This window comes from Phaethon aethereus (assembly GCF_964289735.1).
Source record: "Phaethon aethereus genome assembly, chromosome: 6".
NCBI classification, from domain to species: domain Eukaryota; kingdom Metazoa; phylum Chordata; class Aves; order Phaethontiformes; family Phaethontidae; genus Phaethon; species Phaethon aethereus.
This window is the reverse complement of record NC_138580.1, coordinates 18,594,838-18,615,064: the sequence shown is the minus strand read 5'-3', so window position 1 is coordinate 18,615,064 and position 20,227 is coordinate 18,594,838. Positions and strand designations below refer to the sequence as shown.

The 20,227-nt window shown below is 64.3% G+C and overlaps 2 protein-coding genes across 2 annotated transcripts; one reads left to right on the top strand and one right to left on the bottom strand.

Moving 5' to 3' along the window:
* Nucleotides 1-1,178: 1,178 nt before the first annotated feature.
* Nucleotides 1,179-3,303, bottom strand: TMEM198 (transmembrane protein 198; the record flags this gene model as incomplete). Its single annotated transcript, XM_082001379.1, has 4 exons — nt 1,179-1,552; nt 2,008-2,198; nt 2,432-3,007; nt 3,114-3,303. The coding sequence occupies 4 exons, from the start codon at nt 3,301-3,303 to the stop codon at nt 1,406-1,408; spliced, it is 1,104 nt and encodes a 367-aa protein (XP_081857505.1). The 3' UTR covers nt 1,179-1,405.
* Nucleotides 3,304-8,463: 5,160 nt separating this feature from the next.
* On the top strand, nt 8,464-12,608 carry CHPF (chondroitin polymerizing factor; the record flags this gene model as incomplete). Its single annotated transcript, XM_082001196.1, has 4 exons — nt 8,464-8,780; nt 9,881-10,445; nt 10,643-10,825; nt 11,346-12,608. Exons 1-4 carry the CDS (start codon nt 8,470-8,472, stop codon nt 12,606-12,608), a joined length of 2,322 nt encoding a protein of 773 aa, XP_081857322.1. The 5' UTR covers nt 8,464-8,469.
* Between the last annotated feature and the right edge of the window lie 7,619 nt (nt 12,609-20,227).

Genomic DNA, 20,227 nt, shown 5'->3' with positions numbered 1-20,227 from the left:
TCCGACATGGCTTCTTCCACCCCAGAGAACCAGGGTCCTGTTAGGAGAAGGAACGGTGGCACCGCTCTGCATTCTGCCCAGCATCCCTGGGGAGCCTGGCCCTCTGGGTCCCCCCTCACCCCTGCGCCCCGGCGCAGCCCCTGGCCCCACACGCTGGGCTCTGAAAGGCTCTTTACTGTGCGGCCATGGCCTCAGCAGCGTTTGGCACATTTACAAAAGAGACTGAAAAGGGGGATGGTGGCACGGCACTGCGGGGACGGGGGCCCCTGGCAGAAACATGCAGTTCCCAGGGCAGCAGGGCCGGCTGGGCTGGGGGCAGGGGGGTCCCAAAACAGGGGCACACCCCAGTCCAGTCTTGCCCACCATCCTGCCTGCCTGGCCATGGGGAAGTCCTGGCTCACTCCGTAATAAATTAATACAAATCACAGCAAGAGAAATACGCACAAGGCGGGAGCCCCTGCCCGCAGTGGTGCTCTGGGCAGGGGCTCCTGCCCTGCCCTGCCCTGCCCCGGCCAGAGGTTCAGTCCGACCCCAGGGCCTCCCCCAGCCACTATAAAATCCAGTCGCCAGCAAAACAGCGATGGCCTCTGACACCATGGGGGTCCCCACGTCCCTGAGGCAGCCCAGCCTCTGCCCAAAGGCTGGATCCAGTGTCCTGTCTCCTATCAAAACATTTTGAGGGGGTGCATGTGGCATGACCCCAGGGCAGCACCCTCATGGGAACTGCCTGGCTCTGGCAGCCTCTGCCCCAGGACCCCCCCAGTCCAGCTTAGGAAAAGGGGGGAAGCGAGCCACGCTGGGGGCCGGGAGGGTGTCTAGGACAGAGGGACCTTCTCAGGAGGCAGGTTTGGGAAGCACTGCCTGGGAGCTGCTCTCAGGGCCAGGGTGGGAGAGGGCACACATGCTCAGGGGAGTCCCTGGGAGGGCAAGAGTTGTGGGACCTGCTCTTTGAGGATGGGATGAGGGGCACAGGCACTTGGGGAGCTGCTGGGGGGTGTGATGGGGTGGGGGCAGGCACAGGGAGCTGCTCTTGTGGAAAGGGGGCTCAAACATGGGGAGGGAGATGTTGGGATGCAGGATGAGCGTGCCCGGGCCAGGGGGAAACACGCAGCAGCAGGGACTCTGGGACCCCCTGCCCCAGCAGAGCTGCTCGCCCCACACATCCACGGGTGCTGGTGTCCTTGGTCCTTGGGCTGTGTCCCTGCCGGAGGGCTCTCCGGCACCTCTGGACCCACAGGCAGCCAGGGCTTGCCCAGCCAAGTCCCACGTGTCCCTGAGAAGGGTTTCCATCCGCAGCCCCGAGGCACACCCTGGCCACCCGGGGCCAAGGGCACAGTCCCGCCTGTCCCAGGGGTCTGTCGGAGCAGGCTGGGGTGCTGGTGTTGCTCGAGGTCACTGGGTTGGCTTATACCCGCACGGCGGGGCCGGAGCCCGTGGTGAGGGGCACGGTGGAGCTGCAGTCATAGTCCAGGTCCACCACAGCATGGGAGCTGGCGATGAGGCTGTTCAGGGATGGCCCCGTCTGCCGCTCTCGGAAACTCTGGATGTAACTCTGCTTGAGAGGGAGGGGGGACAGAAAGTGAGTGGGGGTCTGTTCCTGGCACAATCCATTCCATCCCACACTAAGCTCTGCACCAGACCCCCAGAGCCTGCCCTGTGCAACCCCACCCACCCAGTACTTGGGCCCTCCAGGGCAGCAGGGTGCAGAGCCCTGTCCCTTCCTTGGGCACACATCTTTCCCACCGCCTGTTTTTACTGCGGCCGCAGCGCTTTTGGCCTCTGGTTTACATTTGCTTGCAAAGGCTGAACTGCTCCATGGTGGGCATGTGCCAGCTCAGCCCCTGCTGAGCTGCTTGGCCCCCAGGATGACCTGGCCTTATCCCTCAAGGAGCTCAGATGCTGGCTGCGCCCAGGCACCTCTCCCCTCTCCACGCCCCAGCCCACCCACACGAAGAAGGAAGGGCCGTGGAGGCCGGGGGAGATCTCTACCCTGGGCGTGGGACTCACAGGGGAGAGCACGTCCCCATCAAAGCGGCGCACGGGGTTGGGTTTGCGGCGGTAGGCGGGCTCGGGTGGGTGGGCTTTGTGCTGGTGGGGCGGCGGGTGGTGGGGTCTCCGCTTCTTCTTCTTCTCCTTTCGGTCCTCCCGCTGCTTGATGCGCATCAGCTGCACGCGGCGCTGCTGCCGGCTGATGATCACTGTGGGGGCAGAGGGGCCTGTGAGTGCCAGGGAGCAGCCCAAAATCCTCCACGCACTCAAACCAGCCCCAGCTTTGCACATCCAGGCCTCCCCTTGAGTGCTGTGCCCCTGTTTGGGTAGAGTCCCAAACCCCTTATCTGTGCATGCAAACAAGGCGCTGGGAACCCCCAGCTGGCCCCCCAGCTCCTGCAGCCCCCCCATGCCACGTCCATCTCCTCCAGCCCCCACACACCTTCAGTGTGGGAGTAGCCCTCGGCCGTGACCTTCCACTGGACCAGGACGCCCAGTGTGGTGAGGAGCGGCCAGACACCCAGGATGACCCAGCTGTACCAGCATACAGGGCGAGCAGGGGCCACCTTGATGCGCTCGTAGATGTACTGCACCAGGAGGAAAAGCTCAATGAAGTAGTCAACGGTGACGGTCATGATGGCACTGCCGAAGACGGCAGTGGAGAGGGTGGTGAAGAAGCGCTGCCACTGTAGGGTGAGGACGGCAAAGAGCATCCCAACGCCCAGGAGCAGTGCGATGGGGATCCACACCGTCGGTGGGTGGTAAAACTGCTCCATCACCACCAGCGTGGCCACCGCCAGCAGCAGCCCCAGGAGCAGCCCCACCATGAAGAGGCCGACGCTGCGCACCAGCATGGTGACCAGCCCACACAGGACCCCGATGCCCAGCCCGATGCCCACTGAGGCCTCCACACTCAGCTGCGTGTCCAGTACCCTCTCCTTGTAGCACAGCATGAAGATGATGATGGAGCCAAACATCAGTCCCGTCAGGAACATGACTGCCTTGAAGCAGCGGTAACCTGCGGAGACACCACTGCAGTCAAGGGGAGGACAGCCAGCAGCCCCCCAGCTTCCCCCGTCCTTCTCCCCGCTTGCCCCACCAGCCGCTAGGCTGGCCTGGCTCACCGAAGAAGCAGTAGATGATGCCAAAGAGGCAGCACATGGCACACACCACTGAGGGCACCACCTGGTAGCGACGCTCGATTTCCTGCTGGCAGCTGTATCCCCACTCCTGGCCTGGTTCGTGTGGCACCAGCTTGAACCGCAGCGTCTGCACAGTTGCAGTCATGGCTCTGGGGACTTCCGGGAGAGGCATCAATATCTCTGCTCCTGCCCCATGTCTCGCTGGCAAAATTGTGCCCTGGCACCCACCCCAGCTGGCAAGAGAGAGAAGGAAGGGGGATGGAGGCACTGCCAGCATGCGCCCAATGGCGATGCCCACCACTCGGCACCCAGCCACCAGAAAACCCGCTCCGGCCCCTCGCTGCCTGGGTGGGAAGGGAGGGAACAGAGGAACAGCCTCACCCGCCCTGGCCCGCGCGGGCGCAGACTGTTACCCAGAGCGTAGTTGCAGGGGTGCGTCGTCCCCGGGGAGCCCATCCACACCCCCGGGGAGCTTTGCCGCCGGGACGCGGTGCTTTATAATTTGTCTGCGGCTTCAATTTCCTGCCCCTGGCTCTCCGGCACCCTTTCCCTGCTTGATTAAAGGGAGACTTCCACTACCTGGTATTTTCTGCCTGTGAAGTAATTATGCTTGGTAATTAAGTCACCCTCAGTCTTCTATTTTTATAGGCTAAACAGATTGAGCTCTTAAAGCTTGTACTCCAAGGCATTTTCTCCAATCCTCTAATCATATTTCTGGCTATTTTTCATCCCTGCTCCAGCTCCTAGTGCCCTTGTGAAAACAAAGCAGGCCCCTGGGCTGGATCCAGCCCTCCCACGCCGACCCACGGGGCCACAGGGGGACCAGCCCCAGCTGGCGCTGCCCCTTACCTGAGGGCTCACCCATAATGCTGCGTCCGTGCCAGGACACCAAGCAGGAGGGCACTGGGCCCCCCACAGTGCCTATGCAGACGGAGGGGTCATAATCCCCTGCAAAGACTGATCCAGCTCCAGCTTAAACCTAATTACAGTGGCCGTCTGGCTGCTCCCACCTGGAGCCAGTTCCACCATCCCTTTGCTCCCCTGGTGCCTTCCCAGGTTCAGCTGGTTTAGGATGGCTTTATTGTCACCCATTGTCCGCACACCAGCGCTGGTCCTTCCAAGTGCCACGTTGAAGCAGCCGACTCCAGACTGCTCACAAAAGCAGAGCAGTGGGAAGGGGCAGGGAAGAGAGCAGAGGCTGCAGTCAGGCCTCTATCGCCCAGCACCTCGCTGCTCCCCGGGCCGGGCTCCACTGGCACCTCTTCCCCTGCCACCAGCCTCCTCCTTCCCTCCAGCTGGGGAAGGAAACTCCAGGGCAAATCCCCCCGGGGAAGCCAAGCTCGGCGCCTAATCCCGGGGAAGCAGGTGTGCAGGGAGCGGGCAGCCGAGCTGGGCCCCTGCCCGCCCTGCCTGACCGCCGGCAGGGATGCTAAGCAGGATTGGACTTTAACCGCGGAGCGCAGGAGCGACGCGCCGGTCCTGGATGCCCCGGCGGGGACGGGCGATGCCGTGCGGGGTGAAACCAGGGCTCTGCCGGCCGGCTGTGCCCAGGGGGCCGGGAATGCGGCACGGCACGGCCGGCAGAGCAGAGGGAGGGCAGCGAGGTGCCGCTCTCTGCCCCTTAACCCACGCCAGGCCGGAGGCAGGCCGCGGGGAAGGGTCGCCTGGGAAAACCCGTCTCCGGCAGGGTTGCGGGCAGCGTTGCAGGCAGCGTTGCAGGCAGCTCCTGGCGCCCATTGGCGCGGGCACTGTTGCTAGGGGAGCCCAGCGCCTGCTCATTGGCGCCGGGACTTACCACCTGCTGCCGCCCTCCCCGCAGCCCCGGGCTCCCCGCCGCGACCTGCCCCGGGCCCTCTCCCCTTCCCTCCCTGTCCCGTCGGGCACAGCGTGGCGGGGGCCCGGCGGCAGCGCTCAGGGCCCGGCCGGGCCCGCCGCCGCCCCCGCCCCGTCGCTGCCCCCCGCCCGGCCCCGCTGCCCCCCGCCGGGCTGCCGGGCCCCGGCCGGCGGGGCGGGCGCGGCGTTGCTAAGCGACAGCCGCAAGGGCCGCCGGGGCGCGGGGCCGCTCCGCCCCTCTCTTTGTTCGGGGCAGGGGTCCCGGGGGCGCCCCGCCGAGCCCCGCACGCCCATCGCGGGCACCGCGCTCTCTCCCGCAGGCGGGGAGGCCGGGAGCCCGGTGCCCGAGCCCTTCCCCCGAGGGCCCCGGCGCGCCCCCCCGCCTGCCGGACCCCCCACGTGCTGCCCCCACCCCCTGCAGCCCCGCCCCGCCCTCTCCCACCTGCGTTCCCGGCCCCGCAGCGGCGGCGGCCCCGCGGCGCCCGGCGCTCCCGGCCCCGGCCACCGCGCATGCTGGCGGCGCGGCCCGCCGCGCGGTGCTGAGCGGACAGCTCCGCCTGACGTCACCGCACCGCGTCACCGCGCCGGCCGGGGGCGGGGCCGATCTAGGGGGCGTGGTCTATTCGAGAGAGGGGGCGTGGCTTGGGCGGGGGAGGGGCGTGCGGTGGGGTGCGCACCGGGCCGTCCACCCGCGCGTGCGTTGGGGCGTGCACCGGCACGTGCACTATGGGGCGCACCAGCGGGCACGTTGGCGCGGGTGCGTTGTGTGCGCCGGGCCCTGCGCCGGCACGTGCGCTGGGGTCTGCACGAGGGTGGCACCGCGCGCCAGACCGTGCACCGGGCCGTGCGCACAGCATGGCACAGCGCACACCGGGCCGGGCTGTGTCGGTGTGCAGCGGCTGGGAGGGCTGCAGGCCCCTACACATGGCGTGAAGGGGACGGAGCGGTGTGGGGTGCAGGGGTGCAGGCGTCAAAACGGCAGCAGAGCCTTGTGCCAGGCGTGCACAGGGTTGTCCTGCTGGCGCACACCTGACAGAGCACACAGAGGGCCGTGGACTTTGCAAGGAGCTTGTGCCAGGGCCACCAGGACTGCAGCACCCGTGTTTGGAGGGGGCAGGCGCGGACACAGGGAGCACCTATAGAGGCTGTCCACCCGCCCCCGGCGAGCACCGGGAGATGCAGGCACGGTGGGTGGGTGGGAGGACGTGGAGCTCTGCAGAGGCACAGCTCCCTGGAGCTGGCATCTCCCGGCTGCAGCGCCCAGAGACCCCCGCGAAATCCTGGCAGGGAGAAGTCTCTTGGCAGTAGCGGCCGTTCCCCCGGCAGCCCCTTGCCAGCCCCATGCCAGCGCTGGGGAGACAAAGGCGGGAGCTGCAGCTGGCTGGGGGCTGTGAAGGGGCTGCCGGAGGAACGGCACTGCTGCCCGCCGGCTGCTTCCCACACGGGATCTCCTGGGGCCGGGGGCCCTGGGCTCGGCCATCGCCCCAGTGAGCCCTTGGGAGGTGTTTGCTCTGCCCACAGCTTCATCTCCATTCAGTTTTCCCGAGCTCAGGGTCTTACATCTGAAAACTTCAGTACTTTGTCCAGTCTGCACCTCTATCTAAATACAAGCTCAGATCGACAGGGTGGCTTCAGATGAAACCTCCTGTAAAATCATCTGGGTTTGTATAAGATGACCGATGTTCAATATTCCGACCTGTAAAGGAAATCAAACACGTTTCTCTGCGCGCTGAAAAAGCAGGCAGCTTTGGTTGTTTATGATCACGCCTGCTTTTTGGCTGTTGTCCATGGAAAATCTCTGCTCATTTCTTACTTCTGCATCTTTTCCCTTCCGGCATCTCCTTGTCCCAGCGCGTTCCCTCTGTTTCTAGTTTTTAGATGTTCTTCATTAAGCTGCCATCCACGTGACCGCCTTTGCCTATTGCTTGTCTTGGCCTATTCAGGAGAAAAAGGCCTATGAAAATGAGCCGAGCTTGGATGATGGTCCGGTATCTCTGGGGGGTGGGATGCTGCCAACCGCTTCCTGATGAAAACAGGCTGCTTTGTTCCAGAAAATGAAAGAGTCCCGGGAGCGGAGCGGGCTCCTGCCTGCCCTCGGTGCTCTGTTGTGCTCTGCGTCTGCCAGTGCTCCCCGGGGCAGGCGGGAGGTCTTTCATGGGGAGGGTGGGATGGGATCCCCACCAGCTAGAGTAAATCTAGGGGTTTTAATCCAGAGAGCCCTGATGGCTGCAAGGCTGCTGGAAATGGAGCCACAGGCTGGGAATGGGTGGAAAGGCCGGGTCCTCCTCCTTGTCTTTATCCAGTAAAGCCTGGTGCCGAGTGGCCATGTAGGGCTGTTGGCCTCGCAGCTTCTGGGTTGGATTGTTCCCACGCCAGAGGCTCCATGTACGCGGAAAACTCTGCCCCGAGGCAGCTCCTCCACCTCTGCCTGCCCAGGGGCTCTCTCCGGCGGCTGGCAGGCTGGTGGCTCTGCCCCAGCTGGTGAGGCTCTGGCCCCCCTCTTTGGCCCTGTTTTGACTCACAGGCTGCTGAGGGGTCCCCGGCGCTGCCGCCAGGATTTACTGCTGCTCTGCCCGCCCTCCTCCTGCCCCAGGACGGTTTGCTGCTCTGCATCCAAAGGTCTTCCAGCCGCCGCTTGCTCTCCTCACACACCTGCTCCTTAGGCACCATGTGCCCAGATGCCTTCTGCAGCCCATGCCCTGTTTTCTGCTCCTGGCCTCAAACCCACCCACCCATGACCACCGGTGACCTCCTGGGGACGCCCAGGTAGAGTCCAGCACTGCTGCCCATGCTGTCTGGAAGACCCCCGGGCAGCGATTTAAGAACGGGAACATGGCACATCCAGATCACCACGAATTCGCCAGCAGTGTGGGCTGGGCTGTCCCAGGGAGGGGGCGCAAGTGGCGTTCCCCCAGCCCCGGGAACAAGGGGCCGGCTGCGCCCCAGCCCCGCGGCACCCACCCGAGGAAATCCGCCCTTAAGCCGGCTCAGGCGCCACGCCGCGGCCCGGGCAAACGCGCTTGCTGAGCGGGGAGCCGGGGTCGGGGACGCTGCCCTGCCGCCCCACAGCGCCAAGGGGCCAGAGGCGAACGCCGTGGCGCGGCCGGTGCCAGGGACCGGGCAGCGGGGCAGCCCCGCAGCGACTTCTCTTGGGCCTCGGAGGGCAGCGGCGGTGGGGGCCTCGCCTCTCGGCCTCACGGCCCTTCCCGGCACCACGGCCCTGCCCGGTCCCTGCCCCACAGGGGATGGGCGGCCAGGGGGAGCGGCCGCGCGGTCTCCTAGCAACCTCGCCCCGCCCCCACGCCGCACCCGCTCCCCCCCCCTCCTCCCCGCCCCGCCCCGTGACGCGACGGTGGGAGCGCGGCCCATTGGCCGGGACGGGCCGCCGGCGGTGACGCGCGGCGGGGCGGGGCTAGGGGGTGACACGTCGGACGGCGGCCCCGCCAGCGGCAGCCGGAGCCGCCCCCGGTCCCTTCCCCGTCTCCGGTCCCGTCCCGGCCCGGCCATGCGGCTGTCGCTGGTGCTGTCGGTGCTGCGGCCCGCCGGGCCGGTGGCCATCGGCGTCTCGCTGGGCTTCACCCTCAGCCTGCTCAGCGTCACCTGGGTGGAGGAGCCCTGCGGGCCACCGCCGCGCCCCGCTGCTCGCCCGCGCCCCGACAGCGGCCCCGAGCCGCCCCCCGGCCCCGGCAACACCAACGGCAACGCGGCGCGCAGGCCCAACGCCGTGCCCGCCGGGCTGGGCGCCGACAGCTGGGAACCCCGCGTCGTGCCCTACCGCCCGCCCAGCCCCGGCAGGGCCACCAAGAAGGCCGTCAGGTGCGGGGGGCCGGGGCGGGGCGGGCCGGGGGGAGCGGAGCCCCCGCGGCACCGGCGGCGGAAGGGCCGCCGGTGCTCACCGGGCTTTAGATGGGAGTCGCTGCGGCTGAGCCCTGGGTGCCCGGGTGTGGGCCTGTGTCTGCCAGGCCGGTGCTGGGGGGCTGCCTGCCTGCCCGTCCACCAGGCCGGTGCTGGGGCGCTTTGCAGGTGACCCGACAACGTGCTTCCCCCCGCTCCAGCAGCCACCCAGGGCTGCAGCCAGATTTTTCTCACTGCAGCCAGATTTTTCTCACTGCAAGCGCCTCTCCCTGCTGCTTCCCTTCCTCCCCTTCACCCCCCACCCCTTCGCCCCTCACCCCTCTGCCCCGCTTGGGAGTGCGCAGAAGATCTTCATGCCCGTGCTGCTGCCTGCTGTGCAAAGGTTGCCTGCTGCAGCACGTGCTGCTGGGCACCCTGCCCTGGCCCCTCTCCTGGCCTGCCCTAGCAGGGACCCCTCCCGCAGTGGCACGTCCCCACTCCAACCTGCTCCAGGGCCAGCTGCTCCCGTCCCGGGAGCAGGCACTGAAAGGGCCTCCTTGTCCTGGCGAGGCAGTGGGCGGACGGAGGGGGCTGAATGGGGCCAGTGTGTGCCAGGCAGCGGCTGGGGGCTGGAGGGGGGGGTCGCTTCCTGCTGCTGTGCCGGGCTGGGAGAATTGAACCTGAAAGTCATTGTGAATGGGGCAGCTGGGGGCTGGCAGCAATGGTGGGGTGCCTGGTGGGCCGTGTCTCTGCTAGAGCTGGGGTGTGCAGCCTTGTTTCCCTCTTTTAGCTGTGCTCAGCCTTTTGTAAGCCTCTGGTGTGAGCCGGGCTGGCCGGCTCACGGGAAGGGAGGGTCCTCCATGGTCTCAGGTTGGGGGGGACCTCAGCAGAGTGCTCTGCTGTGCCTCTGGCCCAGGCATAGTGCAGCCGGTGCAGCTGGGGTGATGTCTTGCATGTGTGGTTGAAGCCTGAGAGCGGTTCCTATAGAGCAACCGAGGTCGGTGCCATTGCGGGGGACGAGGAGGGTGCAGGCCGAGGTGGGGTGCAGCGCACCGGGGTCAGACGTTCTCTCCCTCCTACAGGACTCGGTACATCAGCACGGAGCTGGGGATGCGTCAACGGCTCTTCGTGGGTGTGCTGACCTCCAAGAGCACATTGAACACGCTGGGGGTGGCTGTCAACCGCACACTGGCCCACCGCCTGGAGCGCCTGGTGTACTTCACAGGCACACGGGGCCGCAAGGTGCCCCACGGCATGACGGTGGTGACACACAGTGACGAGCGGCCCATCTGGAACATGTACCAGACCATCAGGTACCTTCTGGACCACTACGTGAATGACTTCGACTGGTTCTTCCTGGTACAGGATGATACTTACACAGAGGCACACCGCATCAGCCGCCTGGTCGCCCACCTCAGCATCGACACCCACCTCTACCTGGGCCGTCCCGAGGAGTTCATCGGTGGGGACACTGAGGGACGCTACTGCTATGGAGGGTTTGGCTACCTGCTGTCTCGCAGCCTCCTCCTGCTCCTGCAGCAGCACCTGGAGAGCTGCCGCAATGACATCCTCAGCGCCCGGCCTGATGAATGGCTGGGCCGCTGCATCATCGATTACACAGCTGTCAACTGTGCAGAGGAGCACGAGGTAGGTCCTGCAAAGGAGATGGCCTCCAAGAGCCCAGTCCTGGCCTGGTGTGTTTGCCCGCCCCACCATGGGCTCCCAGGCCCTGGGGGGGACCAGCCCTTGCACCCTGTCATCCTTTGAGCTTGCTGTGCTGGCAGCTGGTGGGATGGGAGCATGGGTCAGGGCCAGCCATGACCCGTCTCTTCTGGCTGGTGCAGGGCCTGCGTTACCACTATTTTGAGCTGGGGAAGAACGCGGACCCTGAGCGGGAGACCGACCTCCGTTTCCAGAGTGCCTTCACTGTCCACCCAGTGCTGGATCCCCTCCAGATGTACCGGCTGCACAAGTACTTCGCGCAGGTGGAGCTGGAGAGGACATACCAGGAGATCCAGCAGCTCCAGGTGAGACTTGGCTTGGCTGGGAGGGTCTGGGCTCTTCCTGTTATCCCTGTGGGCTTTCTGGTCACTCTGTGTCACCTCTCTGCTCTAACATGAGGGTTTCTCACCTGGAGCTTCTATGAGATGGGATCAGCTGAGCTCATGTGGCTTCAGGGGCAGCCGTGCTGGCTGGAGAGCAGCCCTCAGGGTGTGAAAAGCTCTGGACCCAGGTAGGTCCTGGAGCTGTGGTGCTGGTTCAGGGCAATGGAGCCAGCAGAGTGCTGAGGTCTGCCAGAAAAAGCCAGGCAGGGTGGGAGAGAGTGTGGATCCTGCTGATGGAGGTGGCACGCTGCATTCGGGGTGCTCTTAGGAGGAAACCTGAGGTACTGCCTGGAGTCAGGCTGAAGGTAGAGTTGTTCTGGCACTGCTCTTTGGGCTGGAGAGGCTGATCTCTGAGTATCGGGAGTCAGTTTGCCTGCAGCCAGAGCTGGAAGGCCTACCTGCGCCTGCCTTGGCTCTCACTCCTCCATCTTTCCTCTTGCAGCTGGAGATCCAGAATGCCAGCAGCCTGTCTGCGGACGGGGACCATGGCGCCACATGGCCTGTTGGCATCCCACCCCCCTTCCAGCCCAAAACCCGTTTTGAGGTGCTGCGCTGGGACTACTTCACAGAGGAGCAGGTCTACGCCTGTATGGATGGCTCCCCCAAGTGCGAGCTACGTGGTGCAGACCTGGCAGACGTGGCTGACGTGGTGGCCACAGCCATGGAGGAGCTGAACCGCAAGTACCAGCCGGTGCTCCACGTCCGCAAGCAGCAGCTGGTGAACGGGTACCGGCGCTTCGACCCCACACGTGGCATGGAGTACACGCTGGACCTCCAAGTGGAGGTGGTCACCCAGAAGGGGCACAGCCGTTCCATCACCAAGCGTGTGCACCTAGTGCGGCCCCTCAGCGAGGTGGAGATCATACCCATGCCCTACGTGACAGAGGCCAGCCGCATCAACATCATCCTGCCACTGACAGCCCATGACCGGGACCACGCTGCCCGGTTTCTGGAGATTTATGCGGCAGCCGCCTTTGAGAGCAGTGAGAATGCAGTGCTCACCTTTCTTTTCATCTATGACCCCTTTGAGGCCCAGCAGGTCACCCAGAATGACATCTTTGCCCCCGTGAAGGCCCAGATCACTGAGTATGAGCGCAGGTATGCAGAGGTGAAGATCCCATGGATCAGTGTCAAGACAGACGCACCCTCCCAAATCAAGGTCATGGACATCATCTCCAAGAAGCATCCCGTGGACACGCTTTTCTTTGTGGCTGGTGTGGGGACAGAGGTCACTGTTGACTTCCTGAACCGCTGTCGGATGAACACCATCAACAACTGGCAGGTCTTCTTCCCCATCCACTTCCAGGGCTACAACCCCGCCATTGCTTACCACAACCAGGTGCCACCCGCCACGCTGGACCTGCTGCGGGACGCAGGGCGCTTCGACCGTGACGTCTTCCACGAAGCCTGCTTCTACAACGCTGACTACATGGCAGCACGTACCCGCATGGCAGGCGACGTGCAGGAGAATGAGGACATCCTGGAGACCATGGACATCTACGACATGTTCATCAAGTACTCCAACCTGCACGTCTTCCGGGCCGTGGAGCCCGCCCTGCTGCAGCGCTACCGGCACCAGGCCTGCAACCCCCGGCTGAGCGAGGAGATCTACCACCGCTGCGTGCAGAGCAGCCTGGAGGGTGTAGGCTCTCGCTCCCAGCTGGCCATGGTGCTTTTTGAGCAGGAGCAGGGGAACAGCACCTGAACCCTGGGGCACGGAGAGGCTGGCCCTGCCCTGCCCTGCCTGCCTGCCCGCCCCACCTCTTCTGCTACCCAAATCTGTCTTCCTTTTCCCGGCAGCTGCAGGGATCGCCGGTGCCCGAGCTCGTGACTTGCCCTGCTGGGGCTGCCCAGGCCGGGGTCTGTCAGCCCGGGGTACGCAGGTCCTTCCAGACCTGGCTGTGGCTGTGCAGACCCTGGGGTGAGGCGGGGTTGGAGTCGCTGAGCTGTGAGCTGGGACGCCCAGCTCCTCACCCCACAACTGCTGGCTGTCAGCCCCATCCCTCTGTCCTGGCCCCACTGCCTAGTGGGGAGGCAATGGGCTGCCCTGTTCCTTGCTGTCCCCTGTCAACCAGGGGCACACAGCCCAAGATCCCCCTGCTATGGGGCTGGGGATGGTCCTGCGCAGTTCCCCCAGCGCCCTGGGACGGGGCTGTGCCCCTAGCTCCTTTGGTACATTGGCCTGGTCGTGCGGGGACAGCGGGATGGGGCACATCCTACCCCAAAAGAGCAATAAGGAGGTTGCTTTGGGGGTTTTGCCACTTGGCAATGAGTTGGAAAACTCCCAGTGAGTTGGGGTGGGGGGTCCTGGTCCCTGGGGCCAGTGGGCACAGGGGGGGCTGAGGGGGATCCTGCTGTATTTGAGTACCATGAGCTGCTCCCCATGGGAACCGTGACCCAGGCCGCTTCGGCCTTCGCAGTATCGATAGGACGTCGGAGGTCGCAGCCCTCGGACAAGAGCCTCCTGACAGAGGTGGGAGCCCTCCCTGCCGTGGGGCTGCCCTCAGGGGCAGGGGGACGTGGTGCCCGGCTTGGTGGGCATGGCAGAGGGTTTGGCTGCACATCTCCTAAGGAGAAAGTGACTGAGGAGCCGCTCTCTGCTCCCAGTTTGTATTTAATAGTGAGGGGGGTGGGGGGGTGGGGTGTTTACACTAATAAAACAGAGAGATGAACGGGTGGGTCTGGCTGATCCTTCCCTGGGGCATCTCTGGGCGTCCTGCTGGGGGTCTGCGTGGTCGTAGGTGTTGGCTGCTTGGGGAAGCCCGGATGCCCACATGCAGCATGCAGAGCTCTGGGCAATGCCTTGTCTTTCCTGGTGCTGTAAAGTCATGATCCTGCTGACCAGGTTTCCACCCTTCCTCAGCCCTGGCTGGGGGTGGGGAAGCACCATGGTGAGGGGCTGGTGCAGCTGTGTGTCCTCCCACATGGTCCTGCCCCACTGTCTTACCGCCTGCAGCTCCTATTTGCAGTATGAGGAGAGCAGACTGTGTCCCCAGCCCATGCTGCCTGCTCCAGGCATGATTTTCATGGCTCCGTGTGCTCTTCCTTTGGTCATCACATTTTACTTGTTCACAAAACACCCGTATCAAAGAGACATCCCCAAGAAAAATTAACTAAACCTACTTGCTGTTAGTTAACCAGGCTGTTAGAGCTCAGCGAAACTCAGGGAAAGCCCCTGGGCTGTGTGGCATGCCTTCCCCAAAGACACCTCATTCATATATTCCTGCTCCAGTCTTCATAGCCACGGTGTAGGAGCGTATATTTTTAAATATAATTTTATTATATTTCAGATGATAACTGTTAGCTTGCTCTGAGTATTTCTATTTCTGGTCCTCCCTGAGCACATCCTTAATTCCCTTTAAATGTGAATCTGGGACAGAGGGAGCGAGGCGGATGCAGGTACGTTACAGATGCGCTTCTCTGAAAAGTAGACCTAGGAGTCGGATGTGATTAGGTATTAGAAGAATATCCAAATGCTCAAACAAAGCAAACTGGCTTCAAATCAAGTTGGCTGCGAAAAGAAATGCTGAATTGTCATTTAATTGTCACAGGGTGGTCGAGATAGAGTTGCTCGTCTCCCCTTTGCTGTTTGCCCAGACGGAGTTAGAGCTATTTGCATGCTTAACACCCCACAATCGACACCAGTGAAGCCCCCCCGTGCCAGCGTACCCACGAGCCCTCCCAGCACAGTTATCGCTCCCTTTAAAAGGGAGCTGGCAGTGTTTGGAGCTGCTTTGGTGTTTGTCAAGTTTGTCACGCTGCAACATGCTGAACCCCAGCTCTTGCCCGTGCAGGGCTGGCAGGCGCAGGCAGGGCGCCGGACCGGGACAGTGACACCCCTGAACGAGGCAGGGAGGAGCAGCCCCGGGAGCTGATGTGGGCGGCTGAGCAGGCAGGGACTTTCTGCAATCCCTGTTCAGGTTTGACCGGTACTTCCATACAACGTGCCGATTTCTGCGCAGACGCAGTTGCAGAGGCAGAGCGGTGAAAGGGTAATTTTCCCAACGGGGCAGGAGAAAACACACGTCTGCTACCCGTGGGATTCTGCTTCCCTCGAGGAAATTTTCTAGAAGCGTTACTGGCTCACCATGGCCGTTGAGAAGAGCGATGCAAGTTCCTCTTGGGGAGTTTTTTGGAAGGGCCGGTTCAGAGCAAAGCCCTCTGAAGGGCACGCCGGGCCTGGGAGGGCACCTGCCTCCCCGCTCCTTCCTGCGCCGTGCCAAGGAAAGGGACTTAAACCGGGGAAAACCCAAGCTGCTGTTCTGCTTCCCCTGACCCCGATTTGTTCCCCCAGTGTGGTCATGCAGGCACTCCTCTGCAAATGCAGCAGTGAGCGTCCAAGTGGGGGAAGACAAAAGCCTGCATCTCTAGCCCTGCTTGGGTCACTTCTGGCTGCGCCAAACCCCGTGGCAGAGTTACTTCAGCCCTGTCAATGTTCATCAGCTCGAGAGCTGACCTCCGGGAGGGTGTAGGAAGCGAGGCCGTGCCAGGAGAGGGCTGGAGGGCAAGAGGAAGCGCAGTGCCCTTTCGTCCCTCTGCTTTGGTTGGGAGGGGGCCAGCAGTGCCTCGCTGGCTGCCCCACAGCCAGCCGCAGAGCAGGATCCAACCCCGGCAGACATTTCCCCACGGCCGCAAGCGAAGGCAGGAGAAGCTGCGCTGCTCAAGGAGGAGCAGGCAGAGAGATGCCGGACTTTGCTCGCACCCAGTGCCCCGGGTCGCAGCCCAACGTGCTGCCGAGCCCCTCTGGAGGGTCTGGGGGGTCTTTGTCTGGGGACTTTTCTGGCCAAGCTCGGGGAAATCAGAGCCTTTCAATGAAGAGGGAACCAGGCGTTAGCTGTAAGTGCAGGCAGGACTGCTGCCGGGGTGTGCCTGCCCGCAGGGGTTTCCCTCAGTGGGGGGGTCAGCGCACCCAGCTATGCCCGGGGACGCCTCCCCCCCACCCCAGCACAGGCGGACTGCAGGAGCCCAAAGCTCCGGGGCTGGGGCGAGAGGCAGGCAGCTCGCTTGGATTTTGATTTTAATTGGTTTTTCCAGCCTGCTTGCCCACTGTCAGGGAAGGCGAGGGCTGTGCGTCCCCTGCCTGGCCCCAGCAACAGGCACCACCGGTCCGTTTTCCCAGCAAGGGGGTCGTGGGGGAACAGCCAGGAGCAAAGCAGGAAGCTCCCAATGCCCAGGCCATCAGGAGGTGCTGAGGGTCACTCCTTTCTCCAGGTGTTGCCTTGTCACCGCCAGCATCTCCGGGCAGGAGGCGATGGGGAGGAGGTGACAGCAGCAGGGCCACGTGTCCCATTGCACTCCAGGGCTCACTTCCAGCCCCTCCGCTCCCAAGCCGGATGGTTTGTTTTCTTTGGAACATGGCTTCTCCCCAGGAAGAGAAGTAACTGCGGTGTGTGGTGGTGGAGGCAGGGTGGGAAGTGCCTGAGGAGATGCCCGTCCCAGGGGCAGACGGGATCCTTGCCAGCTGCTCCATCCTGGTTGCCCCCTCCCCGGGGCCCGCACCGCGTCCCCCAGGAGCCGAGTTTGCCGGGGTTGTCACCTCCACGGTGACAGGAGCGGCCGCCAGCGCAGCCAGTGCTGCCACGGTCGAGTGCCTGGCGCTTGTCCAGAAGGCTGCGCTCATTAAAATTAAGGACCTGTTTCACTATGGTGGATCCCTGTCTAATTATGCCCCAGCTATTTCATGTGGCTCATTACAGGCAGTTCAAGCAGCGCTGGGCTGGGCGGACGTCGCTTCGCAGCCCGGCGAGGCCCGGGTGGCAGTGGCCCTGTCCCTAGGGAGGACCGGACCCCCGGTGGCCCTTGGACGGGTGCAGCGTGGGAGGGGGCACCTGGGGGCCACAGCGCTGGGGTTTGGGGTGCTAAATGCAGTCGTCCCTCTGGTCCTCCTCAGCCAGGACATCAGGCACGGTGCAGGCAGGGAGGATGGCGGGGGTCACCTCACCTGCCCATCCTGTTTGGAGGTGGTGGGAGACCCTACAGGAGGTGTCACCTCCAGGTGCCACCAGGAAGTTGCCAAATTAAAGACAGAGGAGTTGACAGCAACAGATAAAAATAACTTTATGTCAAATCTTCACTAGGTCACCACTACCGGGCTCCCAGGAGCTGCCATGAGGCCACTTTGCTGGCAGCCTCAGGCCTTTCCTTTGTCCATGCTTCACCCCTGCTCCTCCAAAATCACCTTTATTTTCTCATAGGTGTAGGATCTGGCTTTGCGGGTGTTTTTCTGGAAAGCCACTTGCCGGAGCTGGGAGATGAGTCGCCAGAGCAGCGTCTCAGCGAGCATGGCGCAGCACTGCACTCAGTCCTTCCCCCCCAGCCCGGCCAGCACCACCACGTCCTTCAGATTTTTCATCAGGAGCTGGTTGTTCCTCAGCGAGTCCTCCAGCACCTCCTGCGTCAGGCACTGGGCTCCCTGTGCGATCCTGCTCTCCTCCTCCCTCAGCTCCTCCGACACATCTGCGTTGCGGGGCAGGAGGCAGCAGGAGCTCCTGCTCACAGCCTCGCTGTGGATGAAGGTGGCTTCGTGGTGGGGCATCCTGGAGGGGCAGATGGGTCAGGACCCAGTAGCAGCAACAACCTCATCCCAAAGGACCCCAAAGGGACCTAATCCTCTCTCCAGGTGATGAAAAGATGTGGCAGATAGAGCCTTTATCTCCCCACTTTTCCCTTTAGGAGCCAACCTAGGGCTCCCCTCACAGGTCATGGTGTGAGCTGTGGGATGGGGTCCTGTGTCCCAGCTGCACACAGTTAACCTGGGCATCTTCAGCCCTCACAGGTTTAGAGGTACACCTGCGGTGCCCAGTGCTGGCAGCCTCTACCATGAGGTGCCCGTCGCCCGCTTTGTCCCCTCTCTCTGTGCCGCAGGGTGGCCGGGGCGGATGGAGCAGGGTCTGGAGCAGGGTCCAGAGCAGGCAGGAGCTGGAGGAGCACCTCTGCCGGGGAAAGCCCCAGGGTCTTGCCCCAGCAGGGCCTCCCTTCGCCCCCACCCATCCTCCACCTCCCCCGTTTCGGTTTCACTCTGCACCCCTTGCCCACAGCACCCATAGAGGTCCTGCTGGAGGTCCCGCTGTGGGACGGCTGACGGTGCCCTGTGCCGTGCCCCTCCGCTGCAGGGACTGGGGTCCATGGCCCGCAGCAGGTGCCAGAGGAGCAGGCAGCCGCTGGCACCGTGCCGGTGAGCCGTGTGAGGGCAGTGCCAGCGTAAGCACCGGCCTTTAACGGCGAGCAGCCGTGCCTGGCGCTGACTGCAGGTGTGGGAGCGGAGGGGTCACCGGTACCATGGGGGGAATCCCACAGGCAAGCATGACCCACGTGGAGGCGTGGCTGTGGGCAAGGGTGTGGGGTGCTGCTCCAGCACGCAGCATCTGTGGGGTACCCCCACGGCACCCCCAGCCCATGTTTCTGTCCTCCTGCCTGCCCCACAGCAGCCCCCAGCCGGATGACAGCCTGTCCTCCCCGCCGCGCCACCCGCTTGGGGCTGATAGAGCCCAGCGGGGCGCTGATGGGGTGCCCGCACTGCCCCAGGGAGCGATTCGAGGGCCAGGGTTCGGCTCTGGCGGCTCCCACTGCTGGTGCCCAGCTGGCAACCACCGCACCTCTGCCGGCACGAACTGCCGGGCCGCGGGCAAGGCTTTCTGCAGGCAGCGATGCGGCGGTGCTCGTCTTCGGGCGACCGGGCGTGCTGGCTCTCACGGTGCCCAGCACAAGTGCAGAGCTGCAAAGTGCTTCCTCGGTCCCATCGCCACCTCCCTCAGGGTGGGACCGGCTCCCACCCCTCCGCTCCCCCCCCCCAGCCCTGCGGAGGTGCCCGCCCCAGCCCCGCACGTGGCTCTGGACCTACTTGTGCCTCTTTATTAGGGAGCGTTTGTACATTTATAAAATGGTGACGCACATCTCTCACGTTCACCAGCACGAGCGCATTCGTGCCAGCCCTCCCACCGCGGTGCCCGTGCCCACCCCGCTCAGGGCTCACTGCTCCCGCTGGCAAGGAGGGGGCCACGTCCCGCACCCCCCTGCCTGCGGCAGCAGACCTTGGCGTATGGCTGGCTGGTACGGCCGTGGCATATCCCCGGGCTAACACGTGGCACCCCTCCGGGGACACCCCTGCTTGTGCCTGGGTGGTGGGTGCAGGGGGACCCTGTGGAGAGCTGGCATGGGGTGCTCTGGGGGTCTCCCCGAGGAGCAGCACCGTGCCTGCCCTGCTGGGATGCTTGCAGTGTCCCCTGCGCAGGGGTGCGCAGGACACCGCACAGCCAGGTGCTCGCACCGACAGGGAACACCACGCGGGTGCGTATTTTGGGGGGTGCTGGGCTGCGCGCACCCAGAGCCAGGGCTGCCGAGCACGTCACCAGGCCAGTGCTCTGGTCCCTGCCCGGCCTCTCCCACGTGTGGGGCCTTGGGGGTGCAGGGATGATGGCTCCTCCTGCATCTATGGCTTTGGCCACGGCCCGGCACGGCCGTGTTCTGTCTGCAGGCACCGGGGGTGGGCACCAGACTGGCAGGGCCAGGGGCCACCTGGCTCAACCCCAGCGTCCCCCTGAGGTTCCAGATTCCTGCCCGGGGTCCCCTCTCTGCTGCGTGTGTGTGTCGAGGGGGGCTTTGCCAGCCCACCCCCCCTCCTGAGATATTTTGGGGCGGTTTGCCCTGCGCTGGTGTCTGCTACAGTGGAGGGGGAGGAGGCAATGTCCAACAGGACGGGGGAGCGCCGTGGGTCCTGCCGTGGGTCCTGCCATCTCAGGGCCGGCAGGAGGGCTGTGGGTGCGGGCCCTGGCCAAGGCTCCGGCCGCTGGGCCGGGCTGTGGCTGTTCGGGCGGTGCTGGGCACGGGGCACCCTCCTAACCGCGTACAGTCTTGGGGAGGCACAGCGGGTGCTCAGCACCCGGGGGTGGGAGCGTGGCAAAGGGTACGTGCACGGTGCAAAAGAGCGGCAACAGGCAGGGGAGCGAGGGCAGGACCCCCCTGCACCTCCTGGGCTGTGCCGGGCAGCTGCCCCAAAGGACAAGCCGCTTTGGGCAATACCTGGGCAAGGGAGAGGATGGGGAGGTTTGGGGGGCACGGTGAACCAGGTCACGAGAGGGGGGAGGCAGTAAATTTGCAGTGCTGCAATGACTGGGGGCTATCGGGGGCCACTGGAGTGTGGGGGGGGTCACAGTGCAGGGGTCTGGCTGGGAACAGCGATGGCGGGGCTGCAGCCCTGGCAGGCTGCATGAGGCTGGGGAAGGGCGGGCAGATGTTTGGGGGTGTCACAGTGGTGGTGGTGCCAGGGGTCAGGGTGGTGCCATGCAGGTGTGGCTGCAGGTGGGGTGTCCCTGGGCTGGCCGGGGG